At 32.5% G+C, this 21,648-nt stretch overlaps 1 protein-coding gene across 1 annotated transcript in view; it reads left to right on the top strand.

The window, feature by feature from the left end:
* Window positions 1–20,955, top strand: part of LOC113404269 (polypeptide N-acetylgalactosaminyltransferase 2-like) — an 80,800-nt gene extending 59,845 nt beyond the window's left edge. The window contains exons 6-10 of the mRNA XM_064216039.1: window positions 14,944–15,057; window positions 15,590–15,768; window positions 16,366–16,572; window positions 17,021–17,193; window positions 17,729–20,955. Coding sequence (XP_064072109.1) covers window positions 14,944–15,057; window positions 15,590–15,768; window positions 16,366–16,572; window positions 17,021–17,193; window positions 17,729–18,003 — 948 coding nt within the window. The 3' untranslated portion in view covers window positions 18,004–20,955. The remainder of the gene's footprint in view (window positions 1–14,943; window positions 15,058–15,589; window positions 15,769–16,365; window positions 16,573–17,020; window positions 17,194–17,728) is intronic.
* The last annotated feature ends 693 nt before the right edge of the window (window positions 20,956–21,648 follow it).

A 21,648-nucleotide genomic window follows, 5' to 3' on the forward strand; every position in this document is an offset into this window, starting at 1 on the left:
CATTTATAAAACATAATTGGGGCGAGTAAAGCGCAACGCACAGATAGCATCCAAATTAACATCTCAAGTTTAAAACGCAACATTAATTTAATAAATACAACGTTAAGTAACGAATGAGTCGATTTCTGTGATAAGATCTAATGGCGCACCTATTTTGCTTGTCAACGGTTGGGAAAGTCGGAGCTCCAGGTGGATAGAGTACGGTGTGGTAACTATTTAATTCGTTTTAACGTTATTTTCACATTGAGTACAATTTTACTTTTAACTCTCGTGTCTGCGTCCGCACAAGCTGCAATACACTCTGCCTATCCACCTTTTTTGATACCCAAAAGGTTTTCTTCCATTCATTTCGATTATCTTGAGTGATTTATTTCTGGTCGTCTATAAAAAACCTAATTAAATTGTCATTCTGATTTTTATATCAATTTTGTATTTTTGTTTTTTTTTTTAATTAATATATTATATTATATTCAAGTACGCTCATACAATTTAATTTTATAATATAAATTAAATGAACTGCCATCCCGAATAACGGTCAATGAACTCGGTTACTTTTTTACTCTAATTAAAAAAAGGAAGTGGTTCGCAATTACACTGTTTGATTCGATAATTACTTTTTACATCAGGAATAGTCATTTTAATATCTACATGTAGGAAACATTTTTGTTACAAATATGACGTAATAATATTACAACTTATTGTTAATATATATAGTATGGTTATAGTTTATTTTTATTTTTTTATGGCATTGGTTGGCGGACAAGCAAATGGGCCACCTGATGGTAAGTGGTCACCACCGCCCACAGACAGAGGCGCTGTAAGAAATATTAACCATTCCTTACATCACCTATGCGCCACCAACCTTGGGAACTAAGATGTTATGTCCCTTGTGCCTGTGATTACACTGGTTCGCTCATCCTTCTAACCGGAACACAACAATACAGAGTACTGTTATTTGACGGTAGAATATCTGACGAGTGGGTGGTACCTACCCAGACGGGCTTGCGCAAAGCCCTACCTGCAGTATAATTCTATAAGACACAAGGGCAGTCCGCACGTTTGATGCTTCAAATGATGTTATAATTATAATTAATGTCAGTAACTTTCTGAAATTTCACAATCGTGTTCTGCGTTGAGATTCGAGATTGTTCTCACAGAACAGTTGACAGAACAGGCCTCCATCGTACTCTGCGCTAACTTCCTACATCATAATAACTTATTACGGCGTCAATATAGCATGCAGACGAGATGCTTGCAATAGATATTAGAACTTAAATGCAATGTATAGTTAAATATTACAACATACTAATGGAATTATAAATGATGATGATGAAGGGATTTAATTAGCGCGCTTGTTTAATTAAGGTTTCGCAATAATCATAGTGTTATTAACATAAGATGTATCAGAATTTCATCTGACGTAAGTGAATCCTCGCGTATCATTAATATTAAATGCATGAAAACTTAATAGTGCTTCCGGTGTTTAGGTTTTAGGTTTACGTATGTATTCCATGTTATTCTTAGGCGAGACTTTGGTCTTAGAATTACTAGCCTAATAAAGATAAATTATCGACACGAAAAATCCGTGTATCTTCTTTATCCAAAAATTTACATATAAGGAAATTTCATATTTAAACAGAAATATAATTTGAACAAGTATTGTTCTATTGCTTTTTTGTTGTAAATCAAGCAGACTACTTTTACTGCACTTCCTACAAAATAATCATTAGTCAACTCAATACGGAATGAACGCGCTTCCTCCATTGTCCACGTGACATCACTCATAGATTATATGTTCATGTAACATACAACATATCACCGTGCAATAAGCATTGCAATAAATACATTTATTTAAAACAATGTGGCTTTCGTGCAAGCCAGTCTGGTCACTCATCAAATTTTCTACCGCCCCGCAGCGATACCGCGTGTTGAAATGTAAGTCCGGAAATGCATCTACAGTCGTTAGTCCCAATGTATTTATTAAAAATAATGAGTATATTTAAGAAAATAAAAATAAAAAGATCATAGTGAGATTCATATGTCTATTTTCTTTACCAAAACTATCTACATCCTCGGTTTAATGGTATTTAAGACTAGGTAGAGCCGTAATTCCAAATCCCGCTGCAGAGTAAAGTACTTGTACTAAAGTAAAATATTAATCATACACGTGGAAGAATATCATCAGACACGTGCTGTACGTAAAGCTTTTGTGGTACTTCTCCGATTTGGAGTCGTGATCTCCCATTCACGCGCTATCCTTCCCTTCGGTTTAGGTCTCTCGACTCTTACTTCGATACTCCAAACGTACAATATTATCTAACACATTCTGATTTCCTCACGATGTTTTCCTCCACCGCCGAGCAGAAGATCTAAACCATCATGGGATTGAGTTCTCATGAGGATTGACTCGTAGTGGGAAGACGGATTGAAGATTCCTTTACATTGCTGATAATTTAATATCATATTTCAATGATTAGTCATTGTCATATCGGGATATTTCGGCTTAAGTTTGTACGTCTTGTTAAATATGACAAGGTTACCAAGTAAAGGCCGTTGAGTGTGTTGCTATTTAATTATATATTAAAAAAATAATCGAAAGCAAATAGCAAACGTTCGGACGTTTTTCGTGATTGAATGTTTTTTTTTTTTAAATATTCTTTTATAGATAGCAAAATTTACTCGGCATATTAATAAACGCTGTGCTAAAAAGTTGGCAGCTTTGTGACTGCCGCATTGCTTATTGAAGTACCGGCGCAACATCAACTTGTTGTAGTAAACTTATAATACTGAATTCGTTTTATGACTACACCGGTAAATCTGTAGTCACTATTTATGCAAACATATCATAAAATTGGAGTATCTGTTTGTAATATTAAAATAACAGCTTTGTACTAAATGCATATGTGCGTATACACGGTACATGTACCAAAATAACATATTTTAAAATTTTTGTCTGTCGGTTTGTTCCGGCTAATCTCTATAACGGCTGGATCGATTTTGACGGGACTTTCACTGGCAGAAAGCTGATGTAATAAGGAATAACTTAGGCTACAACAATAACTTTTTTGTTAAATTCAAACGCATACGAAGTCGCGGGCACAACTAGTCCACTAATAAATTACTAGTTAGAAATTAGCTGTAGAAGTTAGGAATAATAAAAGCAAAAAAAAACTTTAAAAAAAGCCTTATTAAAATGGTTTACAAAGAAGAATATAAAATATTCCTTTAAAATTTGAACTTTCAACTTAAACCCTTATTGTACACAATTTATAAATATTATATAATCGTGAGATTGAGGGACAGACAGACAGAGAGACTTCACAGACATTACTTCCGTATATATATTATTGGAATAGATTCTACGGTCAAACCGCATATATATACATATATAAGGTTTGGAGGTGGAGTGAGCCAGTATCATAGTTCTCATTCTTAACGGTTGGTTGGTTAAAATACCAATTGATATTTCTTAAAGCGCAAAGAAACTGAATACTTATAATCGACACCATCTTCCTTCAGGTGGTTTTACAAATATATATCAGAAAAGATAATTGCTTAGAGTCTACAAATGACAAAAGATACATATCTACCGTAAAGTTATTGTTGTGCGTGCACGGGTCTAGTAAAACTATCCCACGATGTATCAATATTGCATCAGTCTTAAGAAAGCCTGATGCTGTTCCAAAAAAGGCGATTAGAGATCTCAACATAAAAATGATCTTTAATATTAGGGCCACTGCTCTGTAACAGAAGCGATTTTTAATGTAAACTTAATCTGCGTGTATGTATCTCGTTAGCGTAACATAAAACAGAAATAAATACTAAAAATAATACTAATAATTAAAATTAATTAATAATTAATGTAAGTGTATAAATAAACCTTTAATTCAAAAAGAAATAGAACAAAAATAAACTGAAACGACTCGGTCACGAGACTTTGTAGAAATAGAAATAATTATGGATTAAACTATATTAAAATTTATATTTTAATTAAGTTGTGTTTAAGCCTTGGCGTCACGTCGCGGAATGTTGGCTGGAATTCTAGCGAAATATTGTTGAATAGCAATTCCAATTCTCTGTCCGAAAATACATATACATAATTATATATATATAAGGTTATATACATAAACACGCTTAGTACTCCGCTAGCACTCATCTACTAAACTTGGTGTAGTTAATGAAAGCATTTAATAAACAATGAAAAATCCAAAGTTCGTCCTTCGGCTGTGAAAACGTGTATTTTTTTTATGGTAGTAATTAGTCGCTGAATACCTAAACGCATTCCTTAATTTGGAAGGCTGCCAAGTGACTGCGTTGTAACAGGCGCGTATTAAAATACTGACACACTTCCTTGCGATCGCACGCACGTCACAAAGCCGTTGTTATCGATGTTATTAAAACTGTGTCATAAAAACAATTGAAAAGAACAAACAATATCAATAGCCTAAAATTTTTCAGCTTAAAGTTATATTTATAAATGATTCAGAACTAACAAACTTTGCTTAAACGGGTTTAACTATTTTATATTCGATATTATGTATTTCAATTAGAAATTAAATACATATTATTAAACGTCATTACTTTTATTTTAAAGTAAATTCGGTTTCATCGAACTTTTATTTCAAATAAATGTATGTTTTAAATTACTCGGAAGTAATGGTAGTTGTAGATATAAAACGAGCCGTATCATAAACATAGAGCTGAGATGGCCCAGTGGTTGGAACTACACGCATTCTAAACCGATGATTGCGGGTTCAAACCCTGTCTGGGTTGAGCATAGTAGCACCACTAATTTTCATGTACTTAATTTGTGTGTGTTTATAATTCATCTCGTGCTCGGCGGTGAAGGAAAACATCGTGAGGAAACCTGCATGTGTATAATTTCAACGAAATTCTGCCACATGTGTGTCCACCTACCCGAATTGGAGCAGCGTAGTGGAATATGCTCCAAATCTTCTCCTAAAAGGAGAGGAGGCCTTAGCCCAGCAGTGGGAAATTTGCAGGCTGTTAATGTTGTTGATGATGTTGTATCATAAGCTGTCTTTTTAAATTGAGCCAAAATAAATATTGTCTCTGCGCGATTAACGTTAAGGCATTGAGATAGTGCGTACGCTGAACTTTTTTACCCAATGTTTTAATAATTTGATTATTTTGTAATATAACTATCAAATCGCTCTATATTAATGAGAATATATTTTATCGTCATTTTTTACATCAAGAGTGTGTATCATTATATACATATATGGATCGAAAAATGTCGCCTGCCTCAAAAATAGCGGACTACTGACATTCATTCGTTGCATCGTTCTACGAGTGAGACGTGATCTGTATGGTAATGTCAAGGACTGGTTATGGCACCACTTCTTGACAAAGCTACCGATTCACCTAACACAACGCTATACAGCGCTATAAAAAACTGTATTTCATTTTTTTTTAATTTGTTCTACGGCTCGTGCGTGGGATAATCCGCATGTATCGGTTGACAATCTGCCTCACGTGTAATCACCAGCTTGCATTGGAGCAGCGTAATGGAATAAGCTCCTAAATTTGTCTAAGGAAATATGTCTTAATCCAGTGGTGGGACATACATATTTCTACTTACGACTGGTAGACAGACAGCACAATTTAAAATACAATTTCATTATTTTGAAAAAGCAATTGCACGACGAAAGGTCAATAAGAATTTTTTTGCTTTGAATAACAATTTTCCGCAGACGTGTTGCCCGTGCCTTTTATATGTTTTGTTTGGGTTTATTTTTGATATGCTTGCATGTTTTTATTTCCAGGCCACCACAATTTAAATTTCAGTATTAAAAATTGTATTTCTTCTGTAATCATTTCATTGGACATATCTAATGGTTATTTGGATTGAAGTGTTGGACAACTTGGCTAATAAATTCATATAATTATTATATCGCTGTACTTCATGTGGATGGCATACTTTATACGTTTGTCGACATGTTGCCTCTATACGAATATTTGAACGTCTTCGTGTTCGAAGAATTTATTTCTAGATCTCTCGATAGTCGATTCGGAATTCGTAATTTAGTAACTCTGTGTTTATAGATTTTTCGATTTGTATAGCACAAGAAACAACCAACTTCCAGATTCCGAGCTGCTAAACATAATTTTCCAAATGCTGAGTCTACGACGATCTCAGGATCTAAGACTTATAGTCTCTAATTAACAGCATTCTTTAATTATAATTTTTAACAATTACATTAATTACTTTACTCCTGCGAACTATGCAACAATTGTTTTCAAATTCAAATCCCGAAACAATTGAGTGTTATTATGATTTGATTTCGTATTTCATTGTTTAGTTTTGTTTGATATTACAAATTTCTACGAAACAAAGCCTGTCTGAAAAGGATTTGAGTGTCAGTTTCATCGAGAAACTATAAACGAATTCATACATAATAAATTATATTCTTTTGTATCACAATTTTATTTGTTGGGCGTTTATTACTGTATAAGAAAACAATGTATAAAATGTAAATTAAAATAATTCATTCAATTATGTTAAAAGCAATGTGAATATTATATTTTATTTAAACTTTTAATATCGTATTCATAATCGAAAGTAATAAATTTCAACGAATGCATTGAGTTACAAAATATTTTGGTAGATATGTAAGAAAATATATCATTAGTTTATATAAATTATATTTTTATATAAATATAACATAACAAAGGACATGCTACGACGACCCCAAGTAAAATTGGGAAAAGTGCAGGAGGATGATGATGATGATAACATAGCTTCTCTTGTTAATTCTTTTTTAATTATTTAACCACAAAATTCTTCTAAGATAATCTAACTACCAAATTAACATAAATTGTTACAGTTAGGCGATTTTAAAATACTTCGTTATGTATGTATAATAAGGTGACCGATCCTTGTGTTTTGAGGCTTTCACTTATTTAAACATAACGCTAAAATGTTTACTTCTTTTGTACTTGTATCAAGTTACTCAAGGCCAAATCCAAGCTTTCAATTTCATTGAATGACGTGGCATAATTCTTGACAAAGGGCGAAGACAATGTACGAAAACGAATTTTTTTTTTAATAATAATCTTTAAATATTACGCAATTTTTCTGGACGTTAATATATAGCTGAACTACACCTAAAAAGTTTGATGATTTTTATGTGGTTGAGATGGTTCCTGGATTGTGTAGATTACATAAAAAAAAAACTTATTCTTAAAACTTAAATCAGCCTCATGAATGTTAAAACCGTCAACCTCGTGTTTATTTCAAAATTCAAAACAATGATTCGTATATATTTCAAAGGCAATTGTGTATTCTGTGTATTGCGGAGTCTAGTCAGTTTGAGACTTAAAATAATCTTTAATCGCGTAATAAATTTAATGCATTCGAGATTGCATGTCATAGTAGCGGCTGGTAGCGGTTGAGTCAGGTTAGTGTTTTGTATTGTAATTGTGATTGTAATAAAACTAGATTATGATAGTGTTATTGTTTTGTCTAAAACGAGCTTGGCCGCAATTTCGTTGGGAATTTCGATATCAAGCTCTTTGACAGTGCGATCTCTTTTTTTAAAACACAATTGTTCTATAATACGTATACATTAACATAGTTAACGAAAACAAGTCGGTTAATAATATTATACTCCACTAATCACTAATTTTCATGTTTAAATTTTTAATATATTTTTCCAACGAACGTTTTGGACGATATAAACTCCTAACCAATTACGCCCGAGGCGTAGTAACTGAACTCAAAATTAAAATTTCATTAATTTAGATTAGTTATGCAGTGGTTTATAAGTTTGGCGCAAGTCGTCATGGGATTCAAGTTTGCTAATAAAATTAGGGAATAAATAATTCACAATGGTAATTTTATGTAGAGAAGTTACTTTACTTTCTGAAACGCTGATCACTATCAGATTTACTAAATTAATTAAACGTGGATTGATTAGGGCTTTTGGTTTTGGTAACCTGTTGCGTCAACGGTTGAGATCGACTAGTGACTTCAAATTTGACAAGACGTGATTGCCATTAGCAGTATAAAGATACATACATTGACTTGATGATTGATTGAATACATACTATGAATGTTTCCTATTAAATACGTATATGTGTTTTTGGGTCAAACGCTTGTAGTGTTATTTTTTTTTTGGATTGAAGTAAAATTAGTTATTTTGACTTTATTCAAAATTTCTGGAGATTAGTTGCACGAAAGAAGACAAGTTTTTTCTTGTCTGTAACTTAAAATATTATTTCGATAAAATTGTAAAATATTGTCCACAAAAGATGCCTTTGTTGTGAAGGTCTGGAAGAAAACTTAGTAAATTCAAAGGAGCCTTATAATGAAAGGAATTAAAGGAACATTTATTTATATTAATAAATTTCTTGACACCTGAACTTATGGTGTATTTGTTGGGGTGTTAAATAAACCTAATTTACCATAAAATTTACCATCAGTGACGATTAAGGTTTATTTTTCTGAGGAATTGTCGAAGTTGGTTTTTGTTTATTTTTACCAGCTTCGCGTTACTAGTGTATTATATTCGAAAGTTTCACTGACAACTCTGCTAGTTATACTTCACCTCACGTTCAGTAATATTGCATCCGTAGACATGGACATAGTCACGACCTAGTTAGGAATTTAGTTATTAAACAACGACCATCTAAATTGGTTCATGAATGAGACGGACTATGCATTAATTAAGCATCTAATTTAGTCTTCGCTTCTAGTATGAATAGGAAAGATAAATATGTCGTATATATGTATATATTGCTTAAGAATCTGTTCGAGTGAATATAGATTGAGGTGTTAAGAAGAATATCTCATGATTGTCGGTGCATTCGTATGTGTGTTTTTAGTTTAAAGATTAAATTGACCTTGAGTTGTCCATTTTATTTTAAATAATATTTTAAAACAAAGCTAATACTGTCACTTCTAGTAATCATTTTTACATATATTTTTTGTACCACACAAACGTTTTATTTGAAGTATTTATGTAATTGTATTATTAGAAGTCACTGACATTCAATTTTTTGCGCGTCCATTGTCCACTATAAGATGAAACGCCTTGAAGATACCGAGTTGCAAAACCGATTTAGTTTGAAAGTGTGTTGCCTCACATAGGAGGTTACAGGTACGGTGCATTTTCAGCGATGGTCCAAGTAACTGTGTTATGTAACTGTCGGTCGGCAGCATTATTCTCTGTTTGGTCTAATGTCTAGATAAGACGGCTTCAGATTCCAAGAGTCAACAAAAATATTAAGCTTTAATTTTTTCCGTCAAGAAAACGCCGTAGTCGGAACCATGTATTTTATAAAGTACAAGTGTGGTACAATGCGTTGCAAACCTTGATCTAAGATTTAATGTCCCTTGTACCTGTAGATACACTGGCTCACTCACCATTCAATCCAACACAACAATACTAAATATTGCTGGTTGGCGGTAGAACATCTGATAAGTGAGAGACTGTTATCCCCAAAAGCATTAGGAAATAGAGTGACTATGAACGGGCACTCCACTACACTATCTCATATAAACATTTAATATCAATTAATAGCTCCTTAAACTTTGTGCTTGTTTAATATTATCCAGATATAACTAGAATATTTCATACATCTGCCTTTATCTTTTTTCCATCAATTAATAAATATTACAATATCAAGAGTTCAGTGACTTAATTACAGATTAATAAAAAAACAGAGTGCAGCAGATTGCATATCGACGACAAATATAATTGTGCAACACAACAAGAACATTCGCTTGTGACCGAGTCCACTGTCTAAGTTACTCAAGCGGAGTGAACGGAAGATACAGCGTTACGCAAGTTGGATCATCGTCCCTTCACCCTCATGTAATCGTACGATCCACTAACATTGTCTCTGAGCAATACAATCTCGCGTCCGTCGTTCTAGAATATTCTCAAGTTTCCATAAATACACGATTTTAATAGGTTTCACCTCGCAAATACGATTTTTTACGTATTTACATATTCAAAATCAAAACGATCTCTTTCGTTTGTACACAATGTTACTTTTAAATTATTATTTCTTAACGTGTCAAATTTCATTAATATTTCAATATAAATATGAAATTTCGAAATTCAGTTTTCAGATCGTGATTTACAATCGGAGAATTTGTTTGTGCAGAATTGCATCGGCCTTGTCAAATCTATCTTTGCAGTTCGTGAACGTACATATATACGTATATATATATATATATGTATATTTTATCGCTAGTGTTTAATAATTATTGTCAAAATGAATTCAAATAAGATCTTACGGACACTTTTGAATCATTTTATATGACAATTTCAATGTTAAACTCCGGTTCGGAATGCTCATTGTATCTAAAAAAATCTCAAAAGTTAATCTTTTCCTCAAATTAAATAATACACGTGAACAATAATTTCAAATCCTTTCAAAAGAACAATAATTTATTGTGAACTATTTGTACCTTAAGATTTTAGATAGTTTTTTTCATTCGCAGCCTACTCGACCTTAATTATTTTGAATTATACAAGTTGACCTTTTTCTAAATGTTAAATACATATCGCGTTAAGTGTTATCAAGTTGAACACGATATAGCTTAATAAAGTTACGAATTTTATTATTTTACTTATTTAATATTCTACGACACGTAAGACAACTCTACCAGCAATTTAGATTAAATTATCTCCTGTAGCAAAACTCAATTACAAACTCCGAAACAGGCTTGTAATTCAATATCTTAATTACAGATGACATAACAAAACGTTTCCACCAACGTAACTCAAGCGAATTAGTGCAGGCTAATTTGGAACGTCACTTTCTGTAATACCGTCTTGTATCGCTTGCGTAACATCAGCACGTGTGTTAGTGTGTCAAGCACTGTGTCTCTGTGTCAAATCCGGTTTGGGCCCGTGACATTCGAGCGCGACTTGGAATGACCTTGACATAAACATTCGCAACAAGAGACGTATGGTGATGAGATTATTAACCTTGTCTGTGAATCATATGGACGAGAAACGGGAATTATATGTTTATGTCGGTTACTCACTGCTATATAATAAGTACTACTAGAATGGGCGTAGTCGGGTAGCGGCATAGGTGGGCACGGCTGCGTTAGTGAAGTTCCAGCTCCAGGGTTCTACCCCAAATTATCCAAAGTTATTTGTCATAATTTATAGTTTATTTATATTAAACTAGTTGTCGCCCGCGGTTACGCTTGCGTTTTATGTATTGGTCGCCAGGCGTTAGATATAAAAATTAACCTTTGTTCCTTGAGGTTCAAGCTTGCTTTATACCAAAATTCGTCAAATTTATTTCAGTATTTTGGCCGTAGAAGCGTAACAGACAGACCGACAGAGTTACTTTCTCATTATTATTATATATTTTAACATTAATATAGACTAACGTTTAAGTACACACAACTAAAAATTCTAAAGATTCTGGTTACAAGCAAAACATGACAGACCAAAAAAAAAATTGTCATTGCAATCGGTTGAACGGTATCGAAGTTGATGTATTGAAGCACCAACTAGCGGCAAGTTCAAACAAAACGCTTTAAAAATATAATAATAATAAAAATATACGTAGTAATAATATTTGTAAAATTTTAATCTTATAATATAATATTTACGTCCATATACAAAATCAAACAAGAATCTCATACATGTAACCATGAAGAATTGAATATTAAGGTATCTAGCTAAAGTTTTGCAAATAATCAAGGTCAAATACAACATAAGTTTTAATTGCCGTCAAGCGAAGACATAATTTCAAAGCCGTGTTACGTCATCAAATCCTATGATAAGCCTCGCTGATTACGTTTATTGCTTATATGTTTAATTAGATGAATTAAGTATATAATAATACATAATACAATTTCTGTTTGATACTCTTTGATCTATTAGCTCACAAGTTATATTAATTTAGTTTAAAGTCTTAGTTCTTTCTTTGAACAAAGCAATTCCCAAAGTCCTAATTGCTATTATTTTCAAATTTATTATTAATAAGCTGACGTGCAAATGATGGGCGGCGGTCGCCATTGCAAATACATTGGCACTGTAGGAAATCCACGACTTCTTATACAATCAAAACCTTGCTTATCATGAGAACCGAGATGTTTTATCTCTTGTCCCTGTAATTACACTCACTCACAGGAATATATCAATATAAATAACTAACAGGCCCGAACAACGCCCTGCCCGGTGTAGGAATTCAACATCTTTCATTTTGTATCCATTTCGATAATATTAATCTCCCAAGGGACACAAGTTAGTGGTGCATTGGTGATGAGAGGAAGCGTTAATATTTCTTAAAATGCCAAGATCTGTGGGCAGCGATGAGACCTTATCATCAGGTGATTCATATTTCAACCCCCAACCTGTCTACAACATAAAAACATATCTACGATAAGAGATATTTGTCTCACTATTCAAAAAGTTAAATCTACTGAAATAATTTAGCTTAAATTTGAATGAAATACAATAATGGATTTTTTATACCAAACAATCAAAAAGCATACTAAACATAATTGAGTTTAACTTACGTACGCGATAACGAACCGATCCATTCGAATATTAATAATAATATTATTAAACTTAAACGTGTGTAGTTAAAAATGTTTTAGTAGCCACATATTCCGTAAGCAAAATAAGTCTGCAGCGTAATGTCCCACATTTAACCAGTGTAATTAGACCCTTTACGGTTATTGCATTTGCTAACAGCCAATCCGCTCGAAGACTATCACTTACTATAAACTTAAAACCTGCTTATATCTATGCCAGACTTATACGATGTTTTAGAAAACATTAATATACAATATTCTAAATTTAAGTGCCCAACTAGATATAAATACTATCGACGAGTCCCGGCTTCGCTCGGGTGCAGATTATTAATAAAGAAAAGTATATGATATAAGTATAATTTACTATAGAGCTCAGAAATAATATAACTTTCTACTAGTGAAAAAAAAAATAGAATTGGATCTATTACTCTATCTTTGCATAGTGTAAAACAAAGTCGCTTACCGCTGTTTGTCCCTGTGTATGCTTATATGTTTAAAATTACACAATGGATTTTGATGCGGTTTTTTAAGAGATAGATTGATTCAAGAGGAAGATTTTTATGAATAATACATGAACAATATGGCAGAAATCACTGATAAAATTTTAGAGGTTTCTAAAGTGATGTCGTAAATAAACACACTTTTTTGTGCTTACATTGCAAACGCTGGCTGAACCCTACGAGATATATCAAAATCCGCGATGGTATATCTATCTCTTAGGGATAACCCACAATAACCAATTTTTATCCTTTACTTTTTACGATAAATAATGGTTCATTTTCGAAGCGAATTTTATGAATACAGCATTAATCCTTAACTAATTAATTACCTTAAATACATTTAGCATTTAATATAGATCAATATAGCTCGGACAATTTATTAAAGATCAATATAACAATATAAACCGCTATGCCCCTGCATTTTAAAAATTGCAAAAATTTAAAAACTTATTTATTTAGTACAAAATGATTTGCTTAATTATACATATTATAATAATTCAAAATTACGAGCCTAGTACACAGTAAGTGTTTAAATGACCACAATTACTGGATAAGACATTATTAAAAATTCTAATACAATAAATAATTTTGGGAAGCTGTAATTACAATCCAAATAAAACACTTGTACGAAAGCCTTCGTCGTGGAATTTATACAATTATATCTAGTATGATGTAATTGATAAATTACAATTTTATATGACATTGATATAGTATACGACCTTCAGCTTTCACTAAACGATTAGAGCAGAGATTGGTTTAATTTTTTTGATACTTAATGTTAGTTAGGCAATTTATATGAATTATATATTGTGATAATGTCACCAAACCAGCCTTGTGTTTAAACACATGTTTTGGACGACTGATGAATATGTTAGCATTAAAGACGTCATTACGTTAATTTATACAGCTGCACATCCAGAGATCTGAGATGACCATGGTTTTTCTATATTAATATTTAGTCAAGGTTGCCGAGCGGTTATAACGGTTGAACCCACAATTCCGTTGAACCCGACAGGTACCCCTGAATTTCCATGTGATAATTTGTTTTTATAATTCATCTCGTGCTTGGTGGTGAAGAAAAGCATCGTGAGAAAACTTGCATGTGTCTAATTTCAATAAAATTCATCCATACGTATATCCCTCAATCCGCATTGCAGCAGCATTATGGAATAATCCCCAATCCTTTTCCTCAAGGGAAGGGGAAGCCTTAGCCCAGCCAGGGGATATATACAGGCTGTTACTGTTCTACATTAATCATAATTTCAAGACAGGCTGTATAGTTTATTCTGTATATAAAGTGTTGTATTTTACGAGATATACAACAGCTTACTATAATAATGTAAATTTCAATCGGCTGATTCCCATCGATTAAGAATTCACGAAAATAACATCGATGCTGTGAAATGCAGTGAATTTGACCTTTCCGACGTTTTAATATCGTATTTCTATACCGACATATTGCAATTACTATTTCATTAATATTACAATTTATAAATAATCTTCGATACTTTTCGGTTGTATGTTTTCTTAATCTCCTAAACAATAACTGATCTACGCTATGATTATATATTATTGTATTTATTTGTACAAATCATTATAATCAAAATTATCTCCGGATAAAATGTTGCATATACATATTATTTATCAAGTGTCTGAAGTAGTGTGAATCATACGTGTCGGGCTGACATTGTCCGAGCTCTAACTGTTTTAAAAACCATGGAACTTGCCATATATGGTTCACGCATCTAGGAAAGTCTGGTCAAGTACAACTGGGTTGTAGTATTAAATTTCATTTTACCTTTAGGATACGTGTTCCCGTCTTAGTCATACTAATTTATTACCATTTAACTGAACATAGTCGATAGCAAAAACGAGACACCTTAAGTAATTCTAACTGTTCTCTCACAGGACCCAACACGCGTGGTATGTCCAGTCATCGACGTAATCAGCATGGACACTTTCCAGTATATCGGCGCGTCGGCGGATCTGCGGGGAGGTTTCGATTGGAACTTGGTGTTCAAGGTGAGCTACCTCTCGAATCGCCTCGCTGTAACCACTTAATAAATTCGAATTTAATTGCTGATTTGGGTGTACTTTTAAAATCTATGGTAGCGATTATATGATGAATGGTGAGTTGATATATAACATTCAACATCATTAACCAATCAAAAATATGTCCTAGATGTTGCAACGTTATTTGAAATTCCATTGGCATAGATATAGTTATATATAAAAAAAAATAACTCAAAGGCGCAAACGTCTTTTTTTTTTTGGTTTCACGCTGAGATGGCACGTTTGATCGATCATCGCAGCTCAAACACAAATTCAGCTTACATAAATAAATATCAATTCGAAGCCATTAAAAATTATATTTTTTTACTTATTCTAACCAGCTCACATATAATATATATGTAGTTATGATCTATAGTTAAACGTTTTGAAACGTTATTTTTTTACATATAACTCTGAGTTTGATTTCTTTCTTGTACTGGTTTCTTAATGTTAACATTTTAGTTGGAATAGATATATCTTAGGTGATTACTTTGTACTTCAGTGGGAATATCTATCACATGCGGAACGAAGCACGCGTCTCAGTGATCCAACGCAAGTCATAAGAACACCGATGATAGCTGGAGGACTCTTCAGTATAGATAGGAAATATTTCAACAAGCTCGGCAAATACGACATGAGGATGGATGTGTGGGGCGGTGAGAACTTGGAGATTTCATTTAGGTGAGTGTACAGTTTAGTATTTTACCTGATTTATACGATGACATGTTGTCGCCCGCGGCTTTGCACTCGTTTTAGTGGTAGGTCTTTAGGTGTTAGGCAAAAAAAGTCCATATCCTTCCTTCTAAGGAACGGTTTTGTACGAAGACACTTTGTAACTAATTAAAGCATGCTTCATACCAATTTTCATCAAGTTCAGCTTAATGGTTTAGCCGCTAAAGAACAACAGACAGACAGAGTTACTTTCGCGTTTATAATATCAGTATAGATGGATAATTTATACTTAATGCCACTACTGACGCCATCTATTAACGAATGTGAAAACTACATATTTGTTTTTACAAATCAGCTGGAGGTTCAGAGCTGATACACGTCGTATCTCAGTCGTTAAATCGGAGTTGGGTGAAAAACGTTATTATTGAATAACCTAGAAATAATTAATCATTGATGTACTTAATTAAAAATATATCATTACCAATAGCACTGAGCAAGATATTCGACGAAGGCTCCAAATTTCTAATTAATCATCAGAACAGCTTCCCCGATAAACTGAAAAAAGTGTCGTGATTGATTAAATAAAAACAAAATGTTTTATTTCAGGGTATGGCAGTGTGGTGGGTCACTAGAAATAGTACCTTGCTCACGCGTCGGTCACGTATTCCGCAAACGCCACCCATACACTTTCCCTGGCGGCTCGGGGGCTGTATTCGCTAGGAACACTAGACGAGCAGCTGAAGTCTGGATGGATGACTACAAGGAACTGTATTATCGATCACAACCTCTCGCCAAACAAGTTGATTATGGAGAGTGAGTCATAGTTTTATTTTCCAAATTATAAAGGCAATATAATATAACGTTGTATTGAAGTTTTGCTATATTTTTATATCAGGAACATATAAGCTTATAGTTAGTAATATTTACCTTTGCCATGGAAACTAAATTAGTACTTATTTCGTCCCTACAATATTATTTTAATACTATTTTGTTTGTCTACTATACTTCAAAAAAAAAAAAAACAAAATATGGGCTTAACAATACTGCATTCTACATATATTAGCCAATCTCAAAAATTACACGGCTGTTAATAAGTGTTCCGCACGACTGTACAAAAATAGGTTCGAAAATAAATTTATGCCCAATCAAAATTTGTCATTAAAGAAAACCCCGAAATTTAAGATGCCAAATAAAAATTATCTTTGTCGTTGTACATATATCAATTATTGAAATGATTAACACTAATTTGCTTTAATTTCAGTATATCAGAACGTGTCGCCATTCGTGAGAAGTTACACTGCAAACCATTCAGCTGGTATCTTGAACATGTATATCCAGAACTTCAAGTTCCTGCGTTAGGAGGTGCGTCTTATGCCATCAGACAGGGACCCAGATGCTTGGATACAATGGGTCACCTTGTTGACGGCACTTTGGGTGAGTAAAGATAAAATGAAATAATGACATCAAATCTATCTTGAAATTAAATTATTTTGATATTACGTTATCATTTACGTAGTTTACCACGATTACAGTATTGTTTTCTGTAATTTGAAAAACCATTAGTTTATTTAGTATCGGTTACTGTGAACAATCCACCTATCCGCACTGAACTTGCATGAAAAAATACACTGCTTCTATCCAACTGTGGGGCATTTACTAGCTGTTTTTGCGACTACAATATAAATAATTTTAAATAAAATTAGGATGTATCTCATGTAAACTATATTATTGCGATCAAGTTATCTTTCGAATACTTCACCAGAAATTCATGCATCGTATAAAAATCAATGCAATTGTTTTAGTTAGTTACAAAATACATCTACCCAGCAAATATCACAAATTGTTCCACATTTCCTTCAATGTGTTCAAATCTGTGACAATGAAGAGACCTTAGAACAAGACTAAACTCACATCACCTTGCGACTTATGTTTTTCCTAATAATGTATAACATGTATAATTTCGTTTCAGGGATGTACCCCTGCCACAACACCGGTGGCAACCAAGAGTGGCGTTTCGAAAACGGTCTCATCCGGCACCATAGCCTCTGCATCTCTCTGTCACCCGATGACAGAGTGACGGCCATTCTAGCGGCTTGTGACCCGTCCGATGACGCTCAGCTGTGGAGGAGGCGCGGTCTCCTCATCAGGCACGCGAAACTGGACGCGTGTTTGGACTCAGACCGAGCGGCACTATATTTAAAACAGTGTGATGACGAAAAATTGAGTCAACAGTTTACCTTTTAAAAGTAAAAATGAACCATAGGGGGCGTTTCTAATCAAATACTTGGAAATTTCTGTTAGCAACTGTTTGTAATTCTTCAGAAAATCACCAATAACTATGATTACTGTATTTTTTTAATTGTTTTATATTACAATAAAGTAGGCTCCTCTGTGCGGATATCACACAGTGTTTCTTTAGTGGAAACGCAGCTTATTATAAATAGGAAAAGTCGTTTTTGAATTTAGATTTCGCGTCTTTAAGTTACACATAAAAAGAAGTATTAATGAAAAAAAAACGGTGAAATGACATAAAAATCTTTTGATCAGTATTTATTTATGTTTGTAAACTTTATATGCAAAGTCTCAAACAAGTAAATAATAGTGCCTTGGATATATAATTCGTGATCAAGTGCCACACTCACTAGCATTACTATACATATGAACAATATATTAACTTTTAATTTTTAGACAAAGTAAGATAAAAAACCAGTTTAATTTTCCTCTATGCAAAAAAAAAAAACATTCCATGATTGTATTCGAATTATTTTTATAAGCGTTCAGTTAAGTGATATATAGTTTTAAGATATCATATTTTATATGCAACATTATATAATTTCCATTCTCACTGAATATATCAAATGTATATCATACAAGTAACTATACCGTATTTGAGTCAGGTTACTTACATTTTTAAATACATTATATAGACATTTATAGCTTCTACATTTGTATATAATCATATTCATATACGATAAGTTTTATATATAATCAATAATATAGTTACCATAGTGTACATAATTATATTAATATAAGCGCCGGGGATGTGGAATGAGAACGTAATGTCAATAAACACATCTGAACAGATGTTGCCGAGTGATTTGAGAAAACGATATTTTAAATGAATATTAAATATAACATTCTTATAATTTAATATAGACTTAGGTTACAATTTATTATACTTTTTTTTTTGAATGAACAGTGTTGCCGGTTGCTAAAAATATTCTATTCGAATAAAACTCGAATGTTTTTTTTATTTTTTTGTTATTATATTATCGTTTGTAAATAATTGGTCTGTTCGCCTAAAAGTACAACTTTGATATTAGAAATAACAATAAACTATTGTATAGCAATATTTTTTTTTTAAATAATTTAGTGTGAATTTTAAACAACATTTTTTACGACCATTAAAAGTATAGTTTGAAAAAATGATACTGTTAAATTTATTTAAGTATTTTTACAAATGTTATTATAATTATAATTATTTTATTATTATTATTATAGTTTTATCATTTTTTAGTTTTGTTGTTTTATATTATTTACATTTATATAAGTTTTTTGACGTTTTATGTATGAATTATATTAATAGTTACGGAACGAATTGTTGGCGAACAAATGTATCCGAATAATATATGTAATTATTAATAGTTTATGTAATTCTGTAACATAATCTAGACTACTCGTGTAATATCTTAAAAGTGTCTAAGTTAAATGACGGATAGATTAAGTACAAAACTTTTCCATATAAGCATGAAGGTTTCATTGCATTTTTATTATTTATTAAATCAAGCACTGCCATTTAATAATAATAAGTCTTGAATTAAAAAATAGCAATCTCAATTTCTTAATGTTTCTCTTTTGCGTCTTTCGAAGTACAATACACGTAGGTAATTATTTCAAATCCTAATTCCGATTTGTTAAATAAAAAACTAACATTCCATAATGTTTTAAATTTATATGTTGTTTTTTTGATATTACATCGATAAAGAAGACTTAAACTTAATAGTTTTATATTTCGTACTTACTTTGCGTTTGTTAGCTAAGTTAATCAACCGAAACGTGTCTCATGATAATGACACTTAGGTAAACCTTAGGCTACAAATAAATTCCATTAAAGAATATATTACGCTTTTAAAAATTAAATCGATATTAGCAGTACTGTTCAGTACCAACACCACTTACGGCGATATGCTATTATTTTGATGCGTTTGTCCTTACGATGGTATAACTGTTGTTTTACAAACGAGTTCAGCGGTGAGTTTAAAACTTGACTGATATTTCCATTTTTTTTTATTTTAGCTGTGTGTGTAACTCTGAGAAACTAGTATAAAGGATCGAACACATCGAGTGCTAGCACTGACTTGTGTTATTGTAGCTTTTCAACGGAAGTTTCCGTGACCGCTTATCTTCGCTTCCACTAGTGTGTGCGATCCTTAACAACAATAACTAATCAGATTAAACAATAAAAGCCTTATGTGCGCACGCAACATTATAGTGAAGCAACAAACGCGAATACAGAATTAAAAGACGCGTTTTTTGCTCTATCGAGAACAAAAAACGCTTCTTTTTGGTAATACGTCAAGTGCTGTCACTGTAATTATTGATGTATTAAAGAATTGTTAATTAAATAATGTTCCATGCGCTCCACGGGGCACCTTTTGTTTTATAATCTAAGAATGACTACTAAATTCTCACCTATCAATAGAATAAATTTGTATGTCATTATAGTATAATTTTAAATAAAACTAATATAATCGTAATAATATTTCTAAGTACAGTTATTTCTAAATTGCTGGAATATCATTGGATTTTATGTTTATTTACGATGTATTTAACGAAAACTTTAACTTATATAGTCAATATATTATTTGAAAATATTTTAATTTGTCCTCGGCAATGTTTTGAACTACATGAATGATGATTAACACTATGTTAACATACATTAATATAAATACAGTAGATTCGAAGATTTACATAAACTTAACCAGCCAACCAAACTACTTAATAAATTGTCGAGCACAAACTGAATTATTTTCAACAAAAAGATCCGAAAAAAAGAATAATATGATTATTTTCTTTAAAAAGTTACAACAACACGTTGACGGTCCTAGTCGTAAATACGAAAAATTATTTTATTTATAAGAAGGTGATTTCATTTAGTGAGAATAATGAATTGATTATTAAATGATATTTGCATAATCTTCCTTTCATTTATAATTCACTCCCTCATGATTAAAATAATATACTCGGTGCTTTATGTCCAGCAGGGTAGCCCACTCATCAGATGTGCGGCAAATATTACTTGGTGGTTGAGTTTTGTATAGATCTGTCTGGGTAGGTATCGACTGCTCATCATATATTCCACCGTCAAATACTTACAACTTACTTGTGCCTGTACACTTACACTGGCTCACTCACCCTTCAAACTGGAACTCAACAACACTGAGTCCTGCTATTTGGCGGTAGAATATCTGATGAGGGGGTGGTACCTACACAGACGAACTTGCACAAAGCCCTACCACCAAGTAAAAGTGATGGCGCATTGGCGAACGATATGAGCGATGGTGACCACTTACCATTTATCCGTCAAAAATATGAAATAAATCCTTTTACATTTTTATGGCTTACAAAACCTCGATAACCTGGATACTGCGTGCTTAAATCGGATGCTGCTCATTTTATATGATTAATTTGTTTTAAGTATCCGACCTATATTAATCAACCCACAATGGATTAGCGATGTGGAATTAATGACAAGCCAACCTGATAAGAGATACGTTTTCTTTTGATATTTACCAGCCGTTGGGTTAAAGTCTGAAATTTTATGTGCCGCCCAAAATAAGGTCACATTATAAAAATCTCGTTACTCCTCCTAGAGAGATGGATCGGTTA

The sequence above is a fragment of the Vanessa tameamea genome, chromosome 10 (assembly GCF_037043105.1).
Source record: "Vanessa tameamea isolate UH-Manoa-2023 chromosome 10, ilVanTame1 primary haplotype, whole genome shotgun sequence".
NCBI classification, from domain to species: domain Eukaryota; kingdom Metazoa; phylum Arthropoda; class Insecta; order Lepidoptera; family Nymphalidae; genus Vanessa; species Vanessa tameamea.